The sequence below is a fragment of the Hippocampus guttulatus genome, chromosome 12, assembly GCF_054856545.1.
Source record: "Hippocampus guttulatus isolate MCC_2025c chromosome 12, RoL_Hgut_1.0, whole genome shotgun sequence".
Lineage (NCBI taxonomy): Eukaryota > Metazoa > Chordata > Actinopteri > Syngnathiformes > Syngnathidae > Hippocampus > Hippocampus guttulatus.
This window is the reverse complement of record NC_141272.1, coordinates 8,571,445-8,597,335: the sequence shown is the minus strand read 5'-3', so window position 1 is coordinate 8,597,335 and position 25,891 is coordinate 8,571,445. Positions and strand designations below refer to the sequence as shown.

Below are 25,891 nucleotides of genomic sequence, written 5' to 3'. Positions count from 1 at the left end.
TGCAAACTCCATACAGGAAGGCCGAAACCGGAATCGAACCATGCATCTCTGCTCTGTGAGGCCGACGAGCTAATTTATTTCAGTTTCATACGCGAGATTTTGTTTAAACTTTATGAACCTCTTCCGTTTTAACCCATTTAATCCCAATTTTTTCCCAGACATTTAAAAGTTAAAATTAGGTGTCATTGGTAGCCCTTTTAAGTAATCAGTAATAAAAAATTTTTTAGAGCCCTGTAAATTAAATCATTGTTGTCCTTCACGAATGTGACCGATGGGATTAAATGGGTTAAAGCCCATCGTATGTACAGTACATACGGTATATTTTAATATAATAAACTCAGTGTAACACCTAGCTGTTAAAAAGTGAGAAAGGGCAGGAAAGGGTTTTTTTTTTTCATGGAAAATGTCATCAAGTGGGAGATTCCGGGCAGACTCTTGCGCCCACGGAACCACAACCACCGTTCAACCACCGTGGGGGCGCGTCTAACTACTCGCCCTCAGCCAATCAGTCTCCTCGCGACTGTTCGCTTACGCAGCTGATCGTGGACCGGCTGCGGAGGTGGGGAGAAAAGCCAAGCCGCCAAGAAACTGACAAGACAAGGAGCCACTTGTTGTTACCGAGCAGCGAGCGGCGGTCTTCGGCTTCATTCGTCACCTCTCCGCTGCCTCCAGGTGAGATGTTCATGGTTTAACTATGTCGTCGCGAATATTATCTCCGGAAGTTCTGACACATATGACGACATAAACAAGCGGAGGATGATACATTTATGATCCATATTTGTGATGTTTAGATTTATTCGTTAATTCGTGTCACCGCAAAATTAGTTGTAAAAAAAAATGTAGGGATGAGTTGTGTTGTGGACTTCCTCGAGAGAGCAGGAGTGGACAACCTATAGCCGGTGAGCCACCGCTATGCAGTTCTAAAACAAATTACCAGCTGCAAATGATTTATGTTTTTCTACATTTCCCCCCGAATCGGTGAATTCGTTGGTTTCAGTACAAGTTGTGATACCCAAACAAGCCTGAGTGGTGAACATGTTGCACACCCACGCAGCACAGGGTCACGTGACACATACCAGCTCTGGGTGTGAGATGACTTGACCTCACACAGCTGTCCTATCTGTTGACAAAACACACATACACACAAATATATTTACACTACACACAAACACGAAGAGTATACATCCATCCACAAATTTAAGTACACACATGCGCACGTACAGTACGTCAGGCAGAATTATCGCATTTGCAAAACCTATTAATTTCCAGAGGGGGGGGGGGAACGTTTTTTGACCGATTAACATTACCTCGGCAAAGAGAGCAAGCCATTGTCAACACTAAATCAAAAAAAATATACTATATATAACCATTAAAAATTAAAAAATAATACCACATCCATGCATGCGGGGGCAAAGCAACATGCATTTGGGGAATGTGCAATACTCATTTATACTTTCTAATACACATTCCCACCTTATCCAATATGCTGGTGCACTTTACAAGGTCACTGTGCGATTTTACTTTTCACAAAGGGAGTAGTGAGGATGCTTCCAGCTGCTGATCCACTGCCCGAGTCACCCACTGATCCACCTCAGTTATGAAACAACCACTATTGCTCAGTCCACACTCACACAGCAGGGAGCAGGCTCGTGGTTGTGGTTTCCTTACTTGCTTCCCCACAGTGTAATACAAGCATGTCACGTTTGTCGAATTTCCCATGAGGGGCATTTTTTTTCTTTCACATCAGAGCTTACATACAAGATGGGACAGAAAGCACGTACTGTATTTCTTTTGCATACTAGCTCTGTTGCTTGCCTACCACTGAATGAATGAAAGAATGATGTGTGTATTGGGTCTTCACTTTCTGACCCAATTTTTTTGTTTATTATATTCATACTTAAAATGTTGCAATCCACCTCCAAAGGACTAAAGAAGGACACTTGATGGAAGGAAACATCATGACTTGACATCCTGTTTTTTTTACATTGCATGATCATAATTTTTCCATTTGCTTCGCCGAAAAGAAACGTGAAATTCAATGATCAAAGATTTGAATATTAAGCATCTTACCGAAAGGCTGCTCAAAATTGACATATGCTCCACAGGAAGTTGAATGTCTACATCAGCGTCGTCTCCATGGCCATGTCGATGCATCATCATCATCCTCTTGACCTCCTTACCACGCCTCTTTGCAGGTAACCACACTCCTAACCAAATTTAAAAAATATTTGTGGAAATAAATACATCTTTTTATTTTCCAGACAAGACAATCCGTTTTCTTTTTAAACAAAATATGGAATAGTTATGACAGAAGAAATGCGTGTTAAGTTTAAATCCATAAATATTAACATTCTTTTTCTGTTTTCTGTATTTATTTTTTAGTAAGTCACTGTATACCATCATTGGTGAGCTATTTTTAGATCATGGGACTGGGCTACTCATATAGTCCTTGGGGCTAACTAGTACCAGCTGCCCCTTTTTTTTAACAGTTTAAACTGTGCTTCGTAGGCGTGTCTCTTTGTAGGTGCCATTTTCAGTATGTTGTTTTGCAAAGGGCACGGACTTTATACAATATACCACCACTGAGGGCCTTTAGTGTCTTCATTCATGCCCACCCTTCCCACTTGAACGTCTGCATGCTGTCCTCAATTACATCAGCCTTTTTCTCGATATAAGCAGCGTGTCGGCACAACATCAGTCAGTCAAGCGAACCCCTCATCAAAGTTGCACAACAGCATTCATAGATTTTGGAACTTGGTGCATACACAAAGCGACCTGCATTATCAGACGCCCAGTGCGTTTTGGAGAAAAACTTTTAAGTGCGCCTTTTGGTCATGAAAATACGGTAGTTTTTCTTTCTTTGCACAAGGCAGTGTTTTCTTTTCCTTTCTGTATCACAACGAGATGATTTGTCAACAAATTACCGAGCAAGTAGTAAAACTGAAATGTGAATCTTGCCCAGTCTCTTGTAATCAATCTTCCACATACACAAAGTTATAACTTTCAGGTTTGAATACGCACAACTAATTCTCATACTAATGACAAAATTTCTGGGGCATTTACATCAGAACATCGCTCCAGAGTACACTCTTCCACTTACAACATGACTAACTGTTTTATCTGTACACAATGACATAAAGACATGTTGTTCTGATGGCAGTGACCTGTTCATTCGGTGACACAAATATTTACTTTTGAGAGATGTGTTCAGGATTTAGCGAAAGAAAATGGCTTTTTGGAGAAATGCACTTACCGTTTGCCAAATTCAATTCTGGTTGGAGAAATGTACCAAAGCAACTGAGAAAAATGTGTAATGCGTGCAGATTAAAAGAGATGTGTTTTGCTATGCAATTATGGCTGTTCCGATAAACCAATAAGAGGAGGGGGAAAAAGGACGCATTATAAAATCGAGAATAGACTGTGAGGAATACATTAACACAATTTGTGATAACGAACGATGTCCTCTTTACCAAAGCCAATGCACCCCCTACAGGCCGTCTGAGCAACTGCACACACCCTCTGGTCCCAGAGCATGGGGGCTTCCGCTGTGAGCCCTCCCCCTGTCGAGGTTTCCCCCACAAGAGTGCCGTACACCTGTTCTGTGAGGACGGCTATCGCACAGTCAAGTCTCCCATCTCCTGGTGCAATCACGGCGCTTGGAAGCCGCGCATTCCCGCCTGCGTCCGCATTAGAGGTGAGCATTCACGGGAGTCTGTCAATTTGGGTGTCTGTCAAAAGGAATTTGCTATTGATGTTTTGTCCGATTGCAACCAAATTTGGAAAATTCAGCTCTAGGAGCCAGTTTGACCTTGCAACTAATCCGCGCCTCCTCTCGAGGGTCACGGACATGCTGGAGCCTATTCGAGCTGCGTTCGCGCGGTGAAGTTTTATGAGGCGCCATACAACAGGATGCCATTTTATGAACATTTTGAAATTGCAGCCCCTGAAGACGGTTTGACTCAGCGACATGAAATTTGGTAGTCATGAGTAGAGCCAAAAAAATGTCTTACGAAGGTCTGTCCAATAATACGCATGACGTCTGTCATTTTGGCTCACAGTCCATTTAAGGCTCATTTGAGATATTTCCAGTTCTTTATTGACACACATTTTGGGGGGGGGGGTTGTCTGATTTGAAAAATCCACTCCCCCAAAGCCAGTTTGACTTGACACATTGATACTTGGAAGAAATGTCTTTCATGAGTAGACAATTTTCAGGGTTCCTTCACCAACTAACCTGTCCTAGAGATTTTGTCTGAATGTTGCAAGATTGAGGACTGCGTACGAATTGAGAAGAATTTGAGTTTTCAGCAGAGCATGGTTGCAAATGTGATGATTTGCCATAAAAGCCTATTGTATTTGATGAAAGCACATTTGAAGTGTTTCATATCATGGATCTAGATCTAAACGTGCTGACCTAGTTTCTCTTGAAAGTTCTTCTTTCTTGTTTTGGTCCTTCCGCAAGCGTAAATGCTGGTTTCACTCTCATTAGGTCATGTGATTCCTCCTCCTTTCTGCCAGGCTACAGACCGAGCACTGAATTGCATGACAGTATATTAATGTAGAGTACAGCGGCATGGTGTGTAACTGGTTAGCACGTCTGTCTCACAGTGCATAGGTGCATGGTTCGATTCCGACTCCGGCCTTCCTGTGTGAATTTTGTATGTTCTCCCCGTGCCTATGTGGGTTTTCTCCGGGTACTCCGGTTTCTTCCCACATTCCAAAAACATGCGTGGCAGGTTAATGGAACACTCAAAATTGTCTCTAGGTGTGATTGTGAGGGCGAATGGTTGTTCGTCTATGTGTGCCCTGAGATCGGCTGGCAACCGGTTCAGGGTGTACCCCCGCCTACTGCCCTAAAACGGCTAGGATAGGCTCCAGCACACACGCGACCCTCCTGAGGATAAGCTGATTCAAAAATGGATGGATGGATTGTACAGTACATACTGAACATTATGCAGTTGGCCATTTTGAAAACGTTTTGTAAATTGTTTGATCAATGGAACACCATAAACAAATAAAAAACAGGTAAAACCTTCATTTGAAACCCTACCCCAGATTTCAAAGCCTAATTTGAAATCTTATTTGTTTGAAACCTTACCACAGTCCTTCAAAATGTAATTTGTAATCTTGAGTTATGTTTTAAGGTCTCACATTGACTTCAAATCCTAACCTGTTTGAAAGCCTAGTTCGAGACCCTAACCCTACTTTGAAACTCTAGTTTGAAAATCAAACACTAACTTGAAATCTTACTTTGAAACCCTAATCCAGGCGTGAAACCCTAATTTGAATCCTTAAATTGAAGCCCGAATCCAACCTTGTAATCTTCATTTCAAACCATAACTTGAAACCAAAATCGGAACTCTTAACCCAGGCTTCAACCTGCAATTTGATACCATAACTCAAAACCCTAACCCAAGTGACGTAATTTGAAACCCCGATTGCATGACTGTCCGTGTTTTATGTCATGTGTTGTTATTTTATTTTATGTTAACTGTTCCGCGACCCTAGTGAGGATAAAGCGGTTCAGAAAATGAATGAATGTTAACTGTTTATGTGCCTCGGGACTACGGCTGAAAACTAGCATTTTTTCATAAATACTTTGAAACCTTAACGCAAAACCACAAACCATGATGAAAACTCTAACTTGAAACGCGAATTTGAGACGTCTCTGGTTTGAAACCTGAACCCAGTCTTAAAATCTTACTAATCACTGAAGGGTGCGTGTGGTGTTCACTTTGTTCTACTTATCATCCTGTTTGTGGTTTTGGTACCATGTCTTCTTCTTCTCTCAGTGGTTCTGCAAACAGGAAGTGAGAGATCAGAAGAGGAAGTGAAAGAAGCCACCAGAATAAACATGAAGCTGATAGACAGGAAGCACCAAAAAAACCACACAGACATCAAATACCTGTCCACTCTTTTACCCACGATGCCCTGCAATGCTGTGATCGAAAAGAAAATAAGTCTGTCAAACGTATGAAACTGTAATTTGACAGCACAACCAAGAATGCAAAGAACACCTTGAGTTTATATTCAAGATTAAATGAGATAGTGGCTGGACTTATTAAGAATGATTTTCATTTGGTTTTTATCTCTGACTTGCTATTCTAAAGATTCAAATTCCAACTCGATCATCCTCCCATGATTCAGAGCAATGATGCTATGACACGCCAAAACCGGAGCCCTATGGATTATTTTAAGCAATACATTCATGACTCAGTGTTTGAAGAAATGTCCCTGTGCACAAATCAACGAGAACTACTTGCGGCTGGAGCAACACTAAATATCCCACCTAAAGAACTAGAGACGATTTTTGGGAGTTCTATTGACATGGGCTGTCTAGGACATCCCAAAATTCAAATGTATTGGGCCTCTTTTTCTAGAGTCCAAATTGTGGCAGAATCTCTCATGTTGACTTTTTGATATTTTCTGTTGGTTGCAAACAAAGTTCCATTTCACATGTATCGGCTTCCAATGTCCACTGCAGTGGACATATCATAGCTAAATGAAAAAACAATTTTTTTCAAAAATGTATTTTCCGGTCTTCCAATTACTTCACAAAGAATGGGGAATTTCAAAATAAAAGTGATTGCACCACGACTATTATTTTAGACCTCAACCCTGGCTTGAAACCCGACTGCTTGTTTCTACAGGGGACGCTCGCATTAACGCCAACGGCGGGGCAGATTTTGGCGTGCCCAACGTGGCCACGACGGCTGTGGGCGTGTCCATATTCCTGCTCACCACAACCGCCTGCCTGGTGGTCAAGTCCCGCCTCTGCCCCTGCCAATCACAAAGGTGAGGTCCCTGCTGTCACATGTAATATGACAGCTGTCACGTGTTCTCTGATGATGCATGACGTGTCACATCTGTTACAGGATGTCACATGATGCATCTGTCACATGATGTGTCATGTGTCAACTAACATGTTTTGAATGAATTGTATCATGTCAAAATTATCATGTAAAATGTGGCACATGTATGATACATCACATGATGCCACATGGTGTGCCATGACACGTGACATGTGTTTCACGTTGCATCTGTCAGGTCACATGGTGTATGTCATATGTATCAAATGTGTCACATGATGTCTGTCACATGACACATTTCCCAGTAGGCGTCGGTCCTCGGAACAGCTGGACCTGATGGCTGAGGGATTTCCTGTGCCGCTGCCGTCCTATGAAGAGGCGGTGTACGGCAGCTGGGGCCAACCCCTCCCCCCTTGTCGCTCGCCCCCACCGGGACCCACCCAGCTCCTGCTGGCCCGGGAGCCGGCCGGCGATCAATTCAGCCCCGACAATCCCCCACCTTCTTACGAAGAGGTCCCATCACGAACGAGTGACAGCCGACGGCTACGCGTTTCTCTTTCGGACGACAAGGACGTTTGATGGACAAAACTGTGAGGCAGTTTTGATTGACAGCTGTCCGATGTGACGACTAGGCACTTTTTTCCCCCTTGTATTGGGTTGGACGCAGCGGGCTGGCGTCCAGACCAAAGCTGATTGGCCAGTTTGCACTCATCTGACAATGGGAGCTCTCAGGTCCAACATGAAATGCTAATTAAAATAACCCTGGTTTGAAACACAAACGCAGATTTGAAAGCCTATTGTAATCTTGAACCTTTGTCTTGAAACCATAATTGGAAACACCAACCAAGCCTTCATACAGTTCATTGAAACCCCGACTGTAAAACCCTACTTTGAAACCTTAACCCCGACTTGAAACTCTAATTTAAAATTCAAACTCTGGCTTGTACTTGAAACTAGCTCACCCCAACTCCAGTTTTCAACCAAACTTGAAACCCCAACCAGGCTTGAAACCCTCATTTGAAATCATAACCCAGGCTTGCAACCATAGCGACTTGAGAGGTTCCACTGTAGCCACGAACAGAATATTATAATTAATGTATGAGATTATATTTATGTGAAGTAGATCAATTGCAGACTGAATGTATTTTCTCTTTATGAATGCCATACTGTAAATAATATCGACTTAATTGATAAATACTGTATATCTTTACCTCTCTTTGTTCTGTCATGTTTCAAGTTTTCCTTCTGACCTTTAAGTTTCATTTAGTGGAACTTGCCACCACAGCAGGAAACCAGAACCCACACACACACCAAGATGTCTCATATTGATTTATCTAGATGATAAGTCTGAGCAAGTTATTATTATACCTGTAGCTATGCGGTGTCATTACGGAAGCCCCCCACCCCCCCTGCACAAATAAATAAATAAATACTGATTTGAATTCGCCTGCCGCTTACGAGGTACAGTAGACAAATACAAAAATGTTAAAGTCTGTATTTTAACAAAGCTCACTTTTGGTAACTAAACTGTTTACTGCATAAAATAACTGAAATGGTTTGTCCGGAAAAAAAAAAGAAGTTGAATTACAGTAAAGCGAACACACACACACACACACACACACACACACACACACACACACACTCTCTCTCTCTCTCCCACAAGCAAACACACACATACAGACACCCACGCCTCTCTAACGTGCCAGACGCTCCCTCGAGCACACGAAATACATGAATGAGGACAAATCATTAATGACTTGTTGCAACTTTTTTTTTTAAAATATAATTTGTGATTTTGGCATGAGAATCACAGGAAAAACTCTCCTACCGTGACGTACAGCATGTTTGAGTAGAGTTCATCATGACAATTCATTGCACAAGAGGGAGCAGCATCAGGAGGAAAGAGGTACGATATTACCACATTCAGGGTTGTGAATACAAGAGAAGAGAATGAGCCTTTTGTGATCCCGCAATTGGTAAATTCATCTTCTACAGCATGAAAAAAAAATCGCTTCAGTTCTGGAGTGAGGATTAATTGTACCTGGGAGACACTTTAACACTACTGTATATTGAAATAGTTAATGATTTTGCAGCATGTGGCTCAAGGTTGATTTTACGGGCTCAAACTGTCACATCATAAAAAGATTCAATAACTCCCCAGGTAACATTCTCAACTCTGTTACTGTACAATACAACAAAAATAAAGTAAAAACACTTGATGAAATGAACGTTATTGAAATTCAGGCTCTTGCCTCATGCTTGGAGTAATACTGTTCTTCAGTACCTTCGGTCAGATATTGGCCAGAATGCATTGGATGGCTGACCCAGGATGCATTGTACAGTACTACCGCTTCCTTTCCTCCCTTTAGACTTTGCACACAAGCTTGCACACACGCACACGCACCGGCACACATCAATACAACCATCACATGACTATGATTCTTGCTAGTTATTTTATTCATTTGAGTGTCACAAATGAGAACATTATCATCAAAACTTCAAATGAGAGGATTGGTGCAAAGAAAAACGAGCCAATCAGTGAGGCTGCCATCAGGGTTTCGAGGCTGAGGGCAAAAAGGAGAACAAAAGACAGACAGAAAAAACAAAATCAATATTTTTTTCCATGCTTTTTTCCATTAATGCCAATAATTTAGAATAATTGCTATGTACGATTGAGAAACATGATTGATGCTAATAATTTGTGCTAATATGCTAGTGTTTGCTGCTAATTGATTGAGTATCAATACCAGGTATTGGTATGGGGTCGATACCAGATACATTTCGATGTACACGTATAGGGTACTCATAAGGCATTTGATAACGTCAGTAATACTTAAGGTGCCGGCGCCCTCTTGTGGCCGTTTCACCATCAGGAAGTAAATGGCATGCATGTCTGACATTTTTCTGTGTGAACTGCATGCGTGTCCACCTCCATTTCATTACATACGTGTCCTAAAATCAGAGAGGGTTGTTTATGTGTTTTTTTTTGGGGTGGGGTCAGGAATAAATAAAAGGTCTTTAAAATCATGTTATTGGTATAATTGAAATTTTATGAATCAAAAGTACAAGTCTTCGTGGTATCAGTTACTTGGTATCAGTGAGTACTCAAAAGGTGCCTACCAATGCTGGTATCAGTCTGAAACATCCCTATAATTGATCGTCATGATACATACTACCGATTAGTGCTATTGATTGGTGACAATTGTCAATGACATGCCAATGACTGGTGATAATGACTGACGCATTTATTTTATTTTTTTTAGATAATCATTAGTGCTCATAATTGATGCAAATGATGAATGCTAATGATGGCTGAGGTCACACCTGCAATGTGTCGGTGTTCAGTGGTTGTCCGTCTCTTTGTACGTCTCGCAGGCGGACGGCTCCGCCATTGGGGTACCCCTCCTGCACCTCCAGGTGGCACAAGATGGATGCTGACTTGAGGTATACCAGCACACGCTGAGCAGGACACCAATCGATGGCGAAGCTGAAAAAGGAAGCGGGAGCGCCCGCGTCAGGTCACGGAGGACGGCGAGGGGTCGCTTGCGGAGCCCCACCTGGATCGCAGACTTTGGATCTCAGCCAGAAGGTCGGCCTGACCCACATAGTTCTCCATCACCTCCACCAGAGCGGCACTGAGTTCAGCGGGGCGGCCCGACGCGTCTTCCTGAAGGTGCTTTGCCGCGCTCTCCTAATCACATGACAGCAAGTCAAGTTCACACGTCAATTATTATTCCTTTGTTACTATAGAAATGTTCTTTGTTACAGCTGCAGCTGTTGTAAAACCAGTATATAAATAAAGATGTATTGAAATGCATATAACGGACAATATAATTCAGGAAAAAGTCCACTAAAATAAGTGAATGATGTCAAAAGCAACGACTGTATTCAGAATCATTCATCACTCCCAACTCCCTATGACACAAATAACGAAAATCTGTGCATAATTGACACTTCCCTGCTCAAAAAGCTTATAATTGCCAGTAGATACCACCAGATGGCGGAAGAGCACTACCTTTGTCTGAATGAAGCCCCAAAACGCACTTCAACATAGCTCCTTGGCATTAAAATGGCACCAAATTAAATTCAAGAGTTTTTCATACTGGATCAATCTGAAGTGTGAAATGGTCGTCTTGGCTCCAGATGATGGACAGCTTTAACGGCTCCAGCTCATTGAATGCTAGGTTTGTGTTGGCGGGGGTGTGTGGCCTCAGCTCCAGAGACACCTGCGATTGGTTGAAGGACAGCAGGCGGACGTGCGCCACCTCCTGCACGGCCGCCACGTACGACTGCAAGCTGCAAACAAGAGAAAGCTATGTCATTTGATGTGTCAAGTCACCTGTCCGATCAGGTGACCCAGTGACACTTACGCCTCTCTGCAATGCTGCCAGACGTCCACTTGCCCGCGCTCCGCTTCAAGCTCCGCCTTCAGCCGAGTCAGCTGACCATCACGTGTCTGCAACGCTTTCTGTGCCTCCTTCACGCTCGCCTGTAAGTCTTCACGCTGCTGCTTCTGAAACACACAAACACGTAACACGTGTGTGTGCGAGTATAAGGGCTAGGTGATACAGCCAAAATACCACTTCCAATTTGAATAGATTATTTTTTTATGCTAGGGCCACACCTAACGATTATTTTAATAATTTATTGTTCTGTCACTTAGTCATTGTGTGTGTACCTTAGCTTGCAGCTGTTGCAATAGTTGTTTGACTTTGTGTCGTTTGTCAATGATGTCTTTTTGCAGCGTGTTGACCAGCTCCTCCGTATGCTCCGCCGTTGTCCTGCTCTCCACCTTCAAAGCCTTCCAGTGGCCTCGAGCTTCGCCTTCTGCGGTTAGGAAACAGAGTAGTGCCTGACGTGACACGATACATGTCACCCAAAAGAAAATAATAGTGCGCCTTTCAATTCAGAATGCGGAGGGAGTATGATAAGAGCATTTCTATAGTGTTCACCGTGCTAAATTGCTGTTGACCTAATCTTTAATTGATGTCATCAAAAAATGACGACGTCAAGTAGCAAACTTTTCGTTCCTCCACACATTTGTCCCTCTGTTGTTGTCCTGTACTCTGATGAAAGGAGCTAACCCATAAACAGAGGATCCAATAAAGAAATTAGATTTAGCCATAGTTCCCACAGAAATTCTCCATTATCAATGATGTGGACGGAAAATCCTTTATTCCCCCCACAAATGTTTTTAATTGATCTATGCCAACCACTTATAGTAACAGGCAGAACAATTAAAAGTTCTTCCACTAGATGACAGAAGGTACTTTTTTAACTTTGGTATCCACTTTTTGTCAGTTGTTTTGCTAAATAGTGTGTCTTAAATTTTTCTCCAATGTGAAATATGTGCCTTGGCTAAATTAAGGTTGGGAACCATGGGTCGAAATTGACTGGAGGTGGGGCTACCCGACTGTGGGGGACAGGGCTGCGTCAGCAGTTGTTGGGCAGATTGAACGCGCTCCAGCTCGCACATCATGGAGTCCAGAACAAACAGTTGACGCCAACCAACTTTTTGCACACGCCGCCTGTCCTACACGGACACACACATACACACACACACACAATGAATGAGGATGTGGATGTTTCAGTGACCAAAACCTTCAGAAGAAGAAGATGAAAACCTGGAGAAAGAGTAGTTTCTCTCCTGCAGGGTCCAGCTCCTCCCCGCCATCACACAGCGCCGGAAGGGTTGGGTCACAGCGCTTCAATACACTGACAAACATGCACACATTCATGATTAAATATACACACAAGCCAAGACAAATGCACCCAGCATAACGTGAAATCAAGAGATATCCATCCATCCACGAGCGATAGCGTTTGTCCTCCTCATTAAGGTCGCACATGGGCTGAAGACTCACCTGAGTTTGGGTTAGAAATGAGGTACACTCAGGACAGGTTGCCAGACAGACAATGGCTGGGCACATATAGGCAAACAATGGCCTGGTCTAGGGTGGCAGTTGGTGTTGTGGTGCACTTGCCTGACTTGTGTGCAGGTGGTGTGGGATCGGTTCCCACTCAGTGACGGTGTGGATGTGGGTGTGAATGGTTGTTTGTCTGTATATGTGCCCTGCAACTGACTGGTGACCAGTCCACGGTGTAGTCTGTCTTCTGCCCAAAGTCAGATGGGTTGGGCTCCAGCAACTCCCCGCGTCCCTGTTCAGGTTAAGCGGTGTTGAAAATGGATGGATGGCCTGGTCTCCAGTCAGCGTCAAGGTGCATATACCTGTACTATCGATAGTCAATGTCTCTCGTCAATCAGAGGGCTTGAGATACCGTATTTGACTATGGTTTTATTAATGACGTTGTGCGTCACTTGCTTTGATGTATTTAACATTTTATTTTGGGGTCCAGAAAATAATTCATCAAATTTATATAGCGCTTTTCTGGACACTCAAAGAGGCTTCAAAACGTATACCTTCATCATCGCTCACACCTTCACGCTCTCTCCAGTGTTGGTAAACTACGGTCTGTAGCCAAAAATAATAAATCGAACAAAACCAAATTATAAAGGTTGCCCATGTAGCTGTGACGCAGATAGAAGTGGCATAAGGCTGCAGTCTTATGACATTCTGAGGTTGCATTTCTTTCATTTTTATGACTTAACGATTCCGCAATGCCAACATTTTTTTCGAAGAACATCTACGTTCAGTTAATTTATGTAGAACACAAAAAAAGACTGCTCAGTGAATCGCATGGAGAAAGAGACATTTAAACGTCAAACTTACTTTCGAACGGATAATGTTGTTGGCGTCTTGTGCGGCATTTTTATTTTCAAATACCCCGCGCGATTGACGTGGTCGCTTGTTGATGACATCACGAACTATCTTCATCTGACATTTGGTTTTAGCTGCTTTAGCGTCACCTGGTGTTCCGGTAAAATTAACAAAAAGGAACGATCGAACCTTCTTTTCCCTGAAATAAACTCATCAGGAAGCTTAACTAAAAATATAAGAACAAATATGAAATAAAATAAAATACAATCAACCTTGTGTCCACAAAAATGACTCAAAACCATATTAAAACCAGTCCAAATGGAAACGCAGAAGTAACAGACGTTTGGAGAAACTTTATTTGACGAATACTTTGAACTTTTACGGCCTTGCACTAACTCAACAGTAACGATAAAACTAGTGTTGTTTTGGGGAAACATCATTGTGAGGTTCCATATTCTTAACCATCTTTTTTTTAAATTCATCCATCCGGCTCTCCGAATCACTTAATTGGTCACGGGTAAACAGTAGCGTTTTCATTTATATACTTTATCCTATAAATGAATTAATCTATGAATGCATTTTAAAAATATATTTTCACCATGTTTTTGTTAGCGTGGACACATTAAATATTTCTGCGATTGCCAAAACAGTTTATTTCAATAGACACATTAAAAACAATCTTTCACGTCATTGAAAGTAACATCAACCTTGTTTATAAATTCTGACTCGGAAAAACCTTTCCAAAACTACTCCCCGCTACCTCAAAAAAGTCACATAGTGTGGTCTTTCTACTGTAGGTCTAAAAACTAGCTGGTGCTAAGCTCACTACTCATTTACTGCATGTTTATTGGAGAGTACACTTGCATAAAAACCCCAAAATACATACATGCATTTCTGAAATGACCCGATAAGAAGTGTTAGATCTTCTTAATATCACTAACCCAGCATATGCAAGAGAAATACAAATAAATGCCCTCAAAATGTCATGCCACTGTACGGAGTTGATAATTGTACACATGATTGGTAATTAAGTATAAAAAATATGTCAATGAAAGGCCTTTTGTGCATCAGAGCAGCAAAGCGTCATCATTTTCTGATCTTAACATGTAGCTGGTTGGCTGGCTGCCATCTGAGCATGTGCAGAAATCAAAAGACCACGATGAAGACCATGATGAAGACAATGACCACCACGATGATGTTTTAGCATGGTCAGGACATCGGAGACAAGTCAGGGGGCGGCTCGGATTTGAAGATGTCCATCATCAGTGCTACCAAACATATCAAACGGAAAATTCCATATAAATATCGCATTTTTACGGATATCAAATTTAATGTCCATTTACCTGTAGTGTAGTATGTGTAATACTATCATAATAATGAATGACTATGCAGTAAATGTAAGTTTGTAAGCAGCAGGCGGGGTACACTCTGAACTGGTTGCCAGTCAATCGCATGGGACACATTCACAATCATTCACACTCACAATCACACCTAGGGACTATTTAGCGCGTTCAATTAACCTACATTGAATGTTTTTGGAATGAGGGAGGAAATCGGAGTACCCGGAGAAAAACCACACAGGCATGGGAGAACATGCAAACGCCCGGAATTGAACCCATTAACTCTGCATTGTGAGGTGGACGTGCTAACCGTACCCTGCGACCCTGGTGAGGATAAGCAGTATGGAAAATGGATGGATGGATGGATGAATGAATTATACCATATCTCAATCCTATTTTAAACATTTTAGTTGCGAAAACCTACATGTGGTGTCACAGAGTCCTCTCATGCCCCCGAAGATGGGATCTCTGTCAGTAAGAAGATGACTCCGCCCCTTGGTGCCTGGCTCCTCTTCTGATTGACTCTCCGTCAGGCAGCCCTGTGTTAAAAAAAATAAACAAAAACATTTACATACAATAACAGTCACATTATCCACCACGATTGGCTGCTGGCTAACCACATGATTACCATCTCGCTCACCAGTAGCACATGGCTGAGCAGGAGCTGGTTCTCCTGGGACGCGGCGTCGCTGTCGTGCTTGTGACGCTTGTCGTCTGCTGCCATCAGCCGGGACAGAACGTCCCCGTCTGAGTTGTGAGCCCTGAATGACATGAGCGTGGTAACCACCATTGCAACTTTATATCAGAGCAATAATGTATTAAAAAGTAATTCGATGTAACAATTTATTTTCTACAATACAAATATTTGGAATAACAATGCAGAATTTAGATTTTTCTCTTTTCATATTACGACTTCACTCTTTCATAATTTTTTTTGTCTTCTGCATGTTTCCAAATGGTATCTGACCGTTTCCTGTTGATGGCGGTGAGTTCAGGTGGTGGCTCTGTGTTAACGTCAGTGTTGGCTTCTGGGACGGCGCTGAAGAAACTGAGCTGGAAGTCATCGTCCATTGAGATGTACGGAGCCAACATGTCCAGATCCACGCCATCCGTCACCTGACAACATACATTCACAGGACACTTTATTTGAGCCACTATTCAACAGCCAATACTAAAATTTGGCTTTTAAAAAAGCAACTGTACAAATAGTGGAATGAGGGCTTTATTTGCATTTTAAATAATACTTAACAATGTTGGTGGTATATAATTAATAAATAATGTTAAGTTAAAAACTAAATCATGTTATCTATATAGAACAAAATATCAAAATATTACATAAAAAAGTATTACCATTCATGAAATGCTATTTATCATAAGCATGCATTTGTTTGCTAAAAATGAAAAATTGTGAAAATACCAAAAAAGGACCAGTATTTTTTTGGCTTCTTAAAAATTTCCCAGAACTGTATATATTTATTTATTGTTTATGTTTTGCTCGATGTAATTTATTATAATTTTATGAAACCATTTCAAATGTATAATTCATGTAATTTATTTATTGTATTCATTATTTTTTTAAGTACAAATATTGAGGAATTATTAAAAACCCCTCAGAGACAGCATATTGGTTTATGTTTAATAAACTTTCTTAGATTTTATGTTATTTGTGGGGGGTTTTATATTCATTGAAGCATATTTTTAGAAAATGTATTCTACAACTAAAATATAAACATTTTAAATTGATGTTTTGTATTTACAATAGTCTATTTAATTTTATTTCAAATATTTAAAACCTCGCTGGTGTCCCGCACGCTGCCATCAGCAACGGTCGTTTCCCACGTTCTGCAGGCGAGCTTTGGATTTACATGTGCTGGCTCTGGATCCAGTGAGGATGATGACGAGGACGAAGAGTCATGGTTGAAGATGGGAAGGAGGAGCTGGCGCAGCTGCGGAGTGCAAAGGTCCTGAGGGTCCTCGGGGATGTTGCTCAGGCTGCGCGGCGTGGCGAAGGAAAGCGTGATGAAGTCTACGACATACGCAACAAGTGCAACGATTATTACATTTTATTGCGTATGATAGTAATTTGACTTGCAAATCGATTTCCCCTTTGAAATTACGTGAAATGTCATTGATCTGCTCCAGAAACAAAAATCGCCACGTTTGTTACATTTTGAAAAAATACAAATGCACTGTAAAATGAGACACTGAGAACTCAAGTGGGCGAACTGCATTTTGGTCATTTTAAAGTTAAGTGCAGAACCGAATAGAGAAGGGCATAACTTTCAGATGAAAAAACAAAACAAAACAAGGTTTGGTTCAAATTTCAAAAAAGCTAGCAGTCATTATTATACTTCTGCTGATTTGTCAGTGATGCATTCATGTTTTTACCTTGTCTATGATTCATTGACAGTTTTACACAGCAGGTGACTTTATTTACTTTTTAAAATCTTTTTATTTTGGAGGTTAAACATTTTTTTAACAGCAGGTAGTTTTCCAACTCACTGCCTGTCAAAAAATATAACTGTGTTTTTTGTTTAATTGTGTTCTTAAGAGTTTCTACAAAGATTTACGGGTATGAAAAAAAAAACAAGTAACAACAAATTTCATTATAAAAACAAAACAAAACAAAACAAAACAAAAAACAGTCATAGCACCCAACCTCCTGTCAGCGGAGCAACGGCATCCTTGTCTTCAGCAGTTGGCGGAAGAAGTATCTCCGGCGGGCTGCGGCTTTCGCAACTCTCGCCTGCATCAGTGTTCTTGTCGAGGCGCTCGGCTTTGAGGCGATGGCCGGCACGGATCTGCTCAGAGGAGAAAAATACATCCGACTGCTCCACAGCGCTGCAAAGAAGGAAATGTAACTTGTTTATTTATTCATCTGTGATTCAATGCTATTTGCAGATAATAGGGACAAGCACTGCCAAGAATAGGGACAAAAAAACCCCCCAAAGTGATGACACCCCTCTAAAATGTTTAGACTTCCTACATTTGTAGTTAAAAACGTAAACATGCCACAAACTACAATCTGAAAACACTTGAATATCATGACAAATTCACTTTACAATTTTGTTGAAAATCTACAACAACATCTACCAAATCAAAACAAGCAGCTTCTAAAAGAATTAAATTCCTGCTGACCTAAAGACAATGAATTCACATTGAACACAATTGAGGTCAGCATAGCGCGGTCCTTGACATCCGATACAGTTCGCTAATTTGGAAAAATAATTTCCTACCCCTGGTCTGTAGCATACCTGAGCACAAAGTTGAGGCAGACCACGGCCTCGGCATGTGACGTTTTCTTGTTGTAGAGGACGGTGGCTTGTGTCTCGGCCCACACGAAGCCACCGCCACTTGCCAGGAAGCGGTAGGGACTGGTGCTCACTTGCCCTTTGGCTAGCACTGCACGGAGAAGAAAAAATAAAGTAAAAGCGAAATAAACACAAGATTTTTTTCCCCCTCTCCCCTGGGATGAGATCAGGAGAACGTACATGTGTGCAGGCTCTTGTTGACATGAACCGAGTCCATTGCGTGATAAAACTCGAATGCTGAGCGGCCGATAAGATCGTCCGCCTCGTATCCCACCAGGTCGCCCAACCTAGAAAACAAAAGAACAGAAAATGAACATTTACCACCTCTTTTGTGTTCTGAACAGGAAAATACTCTTAAAAATTAAAAATTGAACCACCATAGAGGGAAAATTTGGATAAAACAAAACAAAATTAGCTGGAGGTGGCTGCCACGCAATTTTGAACGCAGCAAGAGAAACCCTGCCTGAGATGCAACATGACAGAGCCAAATCCAAGATAATAGTAAGTAAGCACCTTCACACTTTTGGTGATTTTGTTCCCTCTCTCAATCAAATCTATAAGCCATTTCATTTTGTAAGATGAGTTTGACATTTAAGTGTTTGGGGATGATAGTTGGTGGAATATTTATGGTTTAAATCATTTAAATTGGACATAGATGCCCCACTCAGCCTTGATGCAAGAGGACTTTACTAAAAGTCAAAACAAAACTCACGTCAAAAAAATGACAAGAAACTCACACTTTCAATGTGTGCTTGATGGAGTTTCTTTTTTTTTTTTTCTATTTGAATGTCTGAGACAGGCGCTCTGGTTCTGACCTGCCCTCGCAGTGTGTGAACCGCATGTCCATGCTGTGGCGGGTGAGGAAGGTGTGCGTATCCAGGGGGAAGTCCACGGTGGACGGGTGGGGGACGGGCTCACACAGCAGCGTCATCACAGTATCCACAGGGAGCGCTGCGGAAGAGTCGCCCAGTGCCCGCATGTGACCCGTGCAGTGGAACACCTGACAGAGAAAGACAATTGGAGGCTATTTTTTTCACTGTTGAAGTTGACAAGTGCCTTTCCACAAAACATTTAGTAAAGCCTAATCTGTTTACAACAACACACATTTACAATAAGAATGCATGAGGACGTGCGGGCAAGTACCTTCCAGCTGGCAGACTTGATGTTAACTGTGCGCCCCTTGCTGGTTAAAGTGCTCTTCATTCGCAGGAAGAAGTTCATCTGGCGCAGCTGACCCCCGCTCAGTGTTTTACTGCATACTAAAAACAAAGACAAATAATGCTTGTTTCAAGCTGAACTCATCCGACATACCACTTCATCAACGATGATGTCATCATCATTGTACTGATATGAATAATTCTCTATATAATTGGGTATAACTAACCAGGGTGCGTAAGGAGGTCCCTGAGCTCCTCCTGGTCGCAAGGATGAACAAAGTCGTACACGCTCTGACCCAGGAGCTCCAACTAGAAAACACACCCGGACAAAATCAAAAATATTGATACACATATAAAAAAGCACAGAGAAGGGGCAGTAGGAGAAACAAAAGAAGAGCAGAGTGGCGAGAAGGAGGGAGTGGAGGAAAATGAGGAGGAGTGGGAAAAGAAGATGGAGGAACAAAAGAGGAAAAAGGGAGAAGAATGACATGGAAGGGTGGGAGAGGGATATTTCTGTACATCGTCATATTTCACAATGTTGGATTTTTTTTTCTTTGTGTGTATTTTTATGGTACCGTACTTTATTCATGGTCATATTTTTCCATTTTTCCAACAGGATTTTTCTGTCTTTTAATATTTCTGTAGTTTTCATTCATTTTGTTGAATATTTTTTGCATTATCTGTCAAATATTTTTGTATTCATTTTTGTTCTTACTTTGTATTTTGATATTTTTGGTACGATTTTGAACATTCTTACTTTGGGTCTGGTTGAATTGTGCAATATGTTTCACTGTCAGAAGCTGCTGAACAAGCCCAACAGCTCATAGGGACAAAGAACATCATGTCATAAAGCTCCTCCACCTCCTACCATTACGGCATGAAAGCATTCCTGGAGACCATTTGTAGTTTCTTTGATGAATATGTGGGTCCCAACCCCCCTCTTCCACCCCATTCTATAATGCCTTCCACCCCCACTCCTCACAACTTGAAATCTGCGCAGAAGTACAAGGACTAAAAATACAAGGTATAGTGGACTTTACACAGATCTATCCCGCCGGTTAGGATCGGCAGATATTTTGCGTTTTTATGCAAACTCGATGACCGGTTGAAATGTCATCATTCGACGTCAGTGATCGATCGATTGACTGGATCAGAGATGAGTTAAACATTTTAATTTATTTTTTACTCGCTGATCAGCTCCAAAATACTGGTCTACCCCCTCCGCGCCAACACACACGGTGCTCTTTGACCTTAAGAATCAGAGGCAGTCAAAACCAGATCAAAGCAGTCTTAGTCAACTTATCACTGCATTCCGCATGATGGACCCGAAAGCTGTAATTCTAACTGCTTCCACACGTGACCAACTGTTGACTTAAGTGTTAACCTTTGAGGTAAACATGCAGCAATATTTGTAATATTAGTTTTATTCATTATTATTAATGCATTACATTCTTTGTTGTTGTTTTTTTTTAACTTAACTAACTTAACTTTTTTTTAACTAACTACTAATATTCCACTTCCTATTTTAATATTTTTGGGGGCTTCTCCTAATATTTGCGCATTTTTTAAGCATATGTTTTTGGTAATATATGGAGCGTTATTACCTGTGGGATGCCAATGTGTTTGCTGACATTGTCGGTCAGGTAAATAATGTCTCCTTCCGCCGTAATCACCACGATGAAGCCAGATAGCGCTTGAGTGTACAGGACATCCGCCGGGTCCTCATCGTCGTCGTCATCCACCTCCTCAGACGCCTTTGGACTCTCGGTCCCTGAGACCCAGAAATTGAATTAAGGTCCAAACAGCCATTTTGGTGGACAAGTGGACATTTTGGAGTTAATCTTCCTACCAGAATGGAGAAGGCGGTGCATACGAAGGACGCTGAGGGTAACCCTCATGATGGCCGCCTTGTCCAGATGTGTGGAGACGCGTCTGGGCAGTGGTAGGGTTCGAGCCAGGTCATAAAATAGTTCTGTCTCCTTACCTCGCCTGCAGCGAGCCGCGTCGCGAGAACGCAACTTCCTCTGCTCAGAGCAGCTCCTGAACCAGGAAGAAAGACAACACCAAATGCTAGGCATGTCATGATAATAATAATAATAATAATAGATTTTATTTATAAGCGCCTTTCAAGACACCCAAGGACACTTTACAATAACAAAAAACACAAAACAATACGGGTTGAGCAGCGGCAGCCAAAACGCGCCAGCGTTCACTCAACCATGATATCCAAACGTCACAATACGCTAAACTCATGACATGAAACTCATGATATGATAATTGTCGCGATATTGTGGGGAAGTCCGTGATATAAAAAGCTTACAGTGGCGTATTAAAAACTCACGATAGTTGAAAAAAAAGCTTGTGATATTGATTTTTTTTTAAATCACAGTATTTTTGTGTTTTTGTACATGAGAACGTCAGTGACAAAGAAATGGAATGTGGAAGTAATTTTGTTGCAATGTGTTCGTATTGGCTCAGCGGCGCAAAGTAGTCTCTGCACGGCACTAACTGAGCATGTCCTTTTGCGCTGCAGGGCCACATATTCTTACGCCACTGCGCAATGTGGCTTATGGCACCCCGTTTGTAACCTTGAAACATTGTATGTCGGTACTGTCGTAAATTGGGAAACCGCTGTAATTTTTTTACTACTTGTCCGCAACCTACTCGTCATGGGTCCGCGACCCGCTTCTGGGTCTCGACCGACCTGTTGAGAATCAGTGCACTAGCTGATGCAGCTCTCCAAATATAAACACATCCACCTGATGCAGCCCTTCAAAATAAACCGACTCCCCTGCATACCACCGATGCAGCCTTTTTCCTTTTAAAAGCCTCAGTGCAGGAATGTAAAAAAATTGTCCCCTGGGCTTGCAGTGAGACCATTTTATGAACACGACCCCAACCCTTCTTCCTGACCTTGTACACTAAAAACGATCCTTCTGCTGCACAAACACTTTGGATTGCCAAAATAAGAGAGAAAAGTCCAAAAGAGAAGCGAACGTTTCTAAAATGGCTTCTCAGCTGTTGACAACCTATTAGATACTCACCATTTGACCCATGCCTCCCTTTCTCGTCCTTCCCCCCGCCTCCTCCTCCGCAACCAGAGAACATTGCAGACAGGACAACAGCATACTTTAATTTCAGTTTATTGTGCATGCATTGCGCAATAAACTGATAGTGTGTGCATGTGCATCACGACAGTATTCCTACGCTGTCATGCAGGAACACTTAGTCGTTGTGCAACTTGGCTCGTGTGTTTGTGTTCATGTGTGTGTGAGAGAGAGAGAGAGAGAGAGAGAGAGAGAGAAAGATGCAATAAGTGAGAAGAGGCGCTGCTCTTGTTCATATTAGTGTGTCTTGCGAAAGGCAGACGGGAAATGCTCACAGACACACACGCACATATGCACACAACTCATTTCAAGGAGAGGACATGAGGCAGAGATTAAACTTTTGCCCTGCTTTGATTGGGACATGCTGTTCATCAAAACAGGAAGTGCGCACGCTTGTCTGTGTGTGTGTGTGCGTGTGTGTGTGTGCGTGTGTGTGTGTTGTTTTGCTGTGGATAAGAAGGTTTCAACAGACTCTGGCCCTAAACTGGGCATCTTTTATATAGACCGAGACATATTCTGTACGCCATTTTGACTTTGACTTGTAATTGAACCTGTGCAACTTTTGGGGGTTTACAGTTGTCAACATTTAAACCTGCAGATTTAAGAAAGCATTATTTTCACTTGCACAACTGGGGAGATTCATAGTCGTCTGATTTGATCTCTTATTTTATGGACAAGTGTTGTGAGACAAGGTGGTCCTGACGTAACTGGTACATAGTCAGTCCCTCCACAATTTTCAAGGATTTACAGTACATGGAGTCTTTTTTTAACTTGTACACCTTTTGAGGGATTAAGTTAGTCCTTGCTCAAATTGTAGCGATTCTGAGTACAGTGGCGCCTTTACTTAGGAGTTTAACTCGTTCCGTGATGATACTTGTAACTCACAACCCTCATAAATCATGTCAGCTTCTCCCCTCAAAGTGAAGTGAAATACCTTTAATCTCTTCCAGCCCTTGTGCTTCTTCTGTTGTGTGTGCCTTGGCCACTGACAGTTACTATAATACATTCATACACAAATGCAAACGAGTTTCACAACTCGATAACTGAGTGAACTGCAGTCATTTTAGCTGTTTTTTTTTGTAAACGCAAAAGATATATGCTTGTGAGTATTAATACACTGTCTGTCTACATGTGTTTCTGCACCGTTTGTGTTCTATATCCATCGCATGAAGCATAATAACACCGCCACATAAATGTTTTTTCTTAACCGTCTATGGCAGCTTGCATAGTGTGCTACCATTCAGCAAAGCACATGCGAAGTGTTGTGGTTGTGCCAAATACACAATGTGGCATTTGCTTTGTTTAATGTTTTGTTTGACAGTCAACTTCAACTAGAAGTCACAATAAACATCTTAAAAACCTCGTTTATATATATCGAATATTTCCCTCTGTGGCAAACTGCTGCTTGCTGTGAAACGAGTTGTGTCCACTGCTGTCATGAAGTGCTCGTAATTCAAACTTTTGTTCACAAGTCAAAGCAAAACAATTGGCCAAGCCATGGCTTGTATCTTAACAAACTCGTCAATTCGGTTCATTCATAAATCAATGTACCACTGTAGTCTCATTTTATTCAGCAAAATTTTTGGTGGATTGATGGTAGTCTTATTTTAAAATATGCACATTTGTGGGGTTTAATGAAACTCTTATTTTGATCTGTGCAACTATTATTGTGGTCTAATTTTCACGTCCATATTTGTTATAGGTATATTTGAACATGTGCAACTTCATCAGTCATTGCGGTGGCCTTGTTTTAGCCTTCACAACGTTTTTAGGGGGATGGGCGAGGGGGTTTACAGTCTTCTTTTTATAACATTCCAAATACTGTACTCCAAAATTGCAAAATAAAGAGCTTACATAACCTTCTCATGAAACATTTGGACGGATTCAAAATATTCCAACTGCTCAGCTCATTGAGGCACTGTTCCCACCATTTTCACAACAACATTCCCATATGAAGTGCTATCTTGAATACTAACCTACTGCTGCCACATTTCCTGACGACCTCAAGGCTGCCAGAACTGCATTGTCTAAGCATCATCATTATTAGTAGTATTATTATCATCATCACCACCATCATCTTTACTGTTATTCTTATTATGTTTTGGGTGTAACAAGTGGACTGCGTGTGTCATTTTGTTCTACTTGTGCATATAACGACTCATCAAAGGCGCCCAAGAAGGGCAAAGAGGACAAGTTTCTGCAATAAACTAAAACCACACATGGCAGGAACCACCACAAATGACCACAATAAGCACATATTGGCTTTTAGTGATCGATTATTGGTCACAAACTAATAAACCACCATCTATGAATTTGGTGAGAAGTCACTGCCTTCACTCGACTTGTGCTTCCCAAAAGTTTCCACTCACGACAGGAAAATACGAAGGCACCATTTGACGATAAACAAATCTTACCCGTTGACGGTCACATTAGCTTCGTCTCCGTCGTCCATGTTATCGTTCATTGGTGTTGCGATGTGTCCGGTGTCTTTTGGCTTGTTTTTGTCAGGCATGTTCATTAAAAAAAACACGCCACTAGTGTGTCAAGTGTCCGAGAAAAATAGTGTTTCCGGTTGTACCTTTTCAGGCTCAAAGTCAACAGGAGCTCGTGTTACAGGGATTCCCGGCACACAAGAGCACGAGGATTCCAATCTGATTGTACAACACGAGGAATGCACACTTGAGAGCAGGGCTAGGCAATGTATGGCCCACTCCATTCATTAATCTGACCCACTAATCGTTTTTTATCGACATTAATTCGTTATCAAGTACATTACTGCTCACATTTGCCCGACTCTGCTTTAGAGTAATGTGCGTTCTACTGACAGGTACTTACCAAACCAGTTTCTGTATTCATTTTAATGTAACTTTTTCACTTAGACGCAGTTGCAAGGATCAACTAAACATGACTTACTCTATTTAAGACAAGAGTTACAGTTCGAACGCACTTTGATTTAAAATATGGTTTATTCTGTTAAGAAAACAAGCAGCTTCCACTTTCTGTGGTTTGATATTTCTTCCACTTTCTGCGGATTTCAGGGTCACCCCACCCCCTCGACCGTTGAGCTATCCATACATCCATTTTTTAACATGTTTATCCTGACATAGGTCGGGGGCATGTTGGAGCATATCCCAGCTGTCTTCGCAGTCGGCGGGAGACACCCTGAATTGGTCGTCCGCCAATCGCAGGGCACACAGACATAACCATTCGCGGTCACAATCATACCTAGGACAACAGAGTGTAAACCTGCCATGCATGTTTTATGGAATGTGGGAGGAAACCAGAGTACCCGGAGAAAACCCAGGCAGGCACGGGGAGTACGTACAAACTCCACACAGGAAGATTCTTAGTTTTTCCTTTTCACATTTTTTTCTTCAAAAGATTAGCCTAAATTTGACTATATTTTTAAGATGGAAAAACAACACATTTTCAAGATTGCCTTACATTT

The 25,891-nt window shown here is 41.7% G+C and overlaps 3 protein-coding genes across 7 annotated transcripts; 1 reads left to right on the top strand and 2 right to left on the bottom strand.

Annotated features, from left to right (window-relative positions):
* The first annotated feature begins 505 nt into the window (after positions 1 to 505).
* Positions 506 to 8,019, top strand: LOC147197231 (sushi domain-containing protein 6). Of its 3 annotated transcripts, none has more exons than XM_086126120.1 (5): positions 506 to 672; positions 2,106 to 2,195; positions 3,494 to 3,694; positions 6,651 to 6,795; positions 7,115 to 8,019. In XM_086126120.1, exons 2-5 carry the CDS (start codon positions 2,114 to 2,116, stop codon positions 7,386 to 7,388), a joined length of 702 nt encoding a protein of 233 aa, XP_085982246.1. In that variant the 5' UTR covers positions 506 to 672; positions 2,106 to 2,113; the 3' UTR covers positions 7,389 to 8,019. The 3 variants fall into 3 exon arrangements, with proteins under 3 accessions (XP_085982246.1, XP_085982245.1, XP_085982244.1); XM_086126119.1 differs by having other exon boundaries at positions 3,476 to 3,694; positions 7,118 to 8,019; XM_086126118.1 differs by having other exon boundaries at positions 3,476 to 3,694.
* Positions 8,020 to 9,243: 1,224 nt separating this feature from the next.
* LOC147197230 (uncharacterized) lies at positions 9,244 to 13,629 on the bottom strand. Its single transcript, XM_086124986.1, has 9 exons — positions 13,541 to 13,629; positions 12,434 to 12,524; positions 12,219 to 12,342; positions 11,488 to 11,636; positions 11,180 to 11,322; positions 10,913 to 11,105; positions 10,367 to 10,500; positions 10,134 to 10,296; positions 9,244 to 9,373 (listed from the first exon to the last, which is right to left on the bottom strand). The coding sequence occupies exons 1-9, from the start codon at positions 13,627 to 13,629 to the stop codon at positions 9,308 to 9,310; spliced, it is 1,152 nt and encodes a 383-aa protein (XP_085981112.1). The 3' UTR covers positions 9,244 to 9,307.
* A 537-nt stretch (positions 13,630 to 14,166) lies between these two features.
* Positions 14,167 to 25,022, bottom strand: hif1al (hypoxia inducible factor 1 subunit alpha, like). Of its 3 annotated transcripts, none has more exons than XM_086124983.1 (14): positions 24,858 to 25,022; positions 21,186 to 21,376; positions 20,941 to 21,107; positions 19,564 to 19,645; positions 19,323 to 19,438; positions 18,995 to 19,179; positions 18,360 to 18,466; positions 18,123 to 18,270; positions 17,528 to 17,709; positions 16,662 to 16,894; positions 15,836 to 15,984; positions 15,497 to 15,629; positions 15,293 to 15,407; positions 14,167 to 14,796 (listed from the first exon to the last, which is right to left on the bottom strand). In XM_086124983.1, exons 1-14 carry the CDS (start codon positions 24,959 to 24,961, stop codon positions 14,738 to 14,740), a joined length of 1,971 nt encoding a protein of 656 aa, XP_085981109.1. In that variant the 5' UTR covers positions 24,962 to 25,022; the 3' UTR covers positions 14,167 to 14,737. The 3 variants fall into 3 exon arrangements, with proteins under 3 accessions (XP_085981109.1, XP_085981110.1, XP_085981111.1); XM_086124984.1 differs by having other exon boundaries at positions 15,509 to 15,629; XM_086124985.1 differs by having other exon boundaries at positions 16,734 to 16,894.
* Positions 25,023 to 25,891: the final 869 nt, after the last annotated feature.

Bases quoted from the DNA above. Each gene is read 5' to 3' on its own strand.
- LOC147197231 (XM_086126118.1), top strand. From the start codon at position 2,114: ATGTCTACATCAGCGTCGTCTCCATGGCCATGTCGATGCATCATCATC. The intron at 2,196-3,475 runs GTAACCACACTC...TCTTTACCAAAG, and splicing joins CTTACCACGCCTCTTTGCAG to CCAATGCACCCCCTACAGGC. The intron at 6,796-7,114 runs GTGAGGTCCCTG...CACATTTCCCAG, and splicing joins TGCCCCTGCCAATCACAAAG to TAGGCGTCGGTCCTCGGAAC.
- LOC147197230 (XM_086124986.1), bottom strand. From the start codon at position 13,629: ATGTCATCAACAAGCGACCACGTCAATCGCGCGGGGTATTTGAAAATA. The intron at 12,525-13,540 runs GTAAGTTTGACG...CATGTTTGTCAG, and splicing joins ACAACATTATCCGTTCGAAA to TGTATTGAAGCGCTGTGACC. The intron at 12,343-12,433 runs GTTTTCATCTTC...GTGTCCGTGTAG, and splicing joins AGAAACTACTCTTTCTCCAG to GACAGGCGGCGTGTGCAAAA.
- hif1al (XM_086124983.1), bottom strand. From the start codon at position 24,961: ATGAACATGCCTGACAAAAACAAGCCAAAAGACACCGGACACATCGCA. The intron at 21,108-21,185 runs GTAGGAAGATTA...TCTGGGTCTCAG, and splicing joins GCACCGCCTTCTCCATTCTG to GGACCGAGAGTCCAAAGGCG. The intron at 19,646-20,940 runs GTAATAACGCTC...TGTGTTTTCTAG, and splicing joins AACACATTGGCATCCCACAG to TTGGAGCTCCTGGGTCAGAG.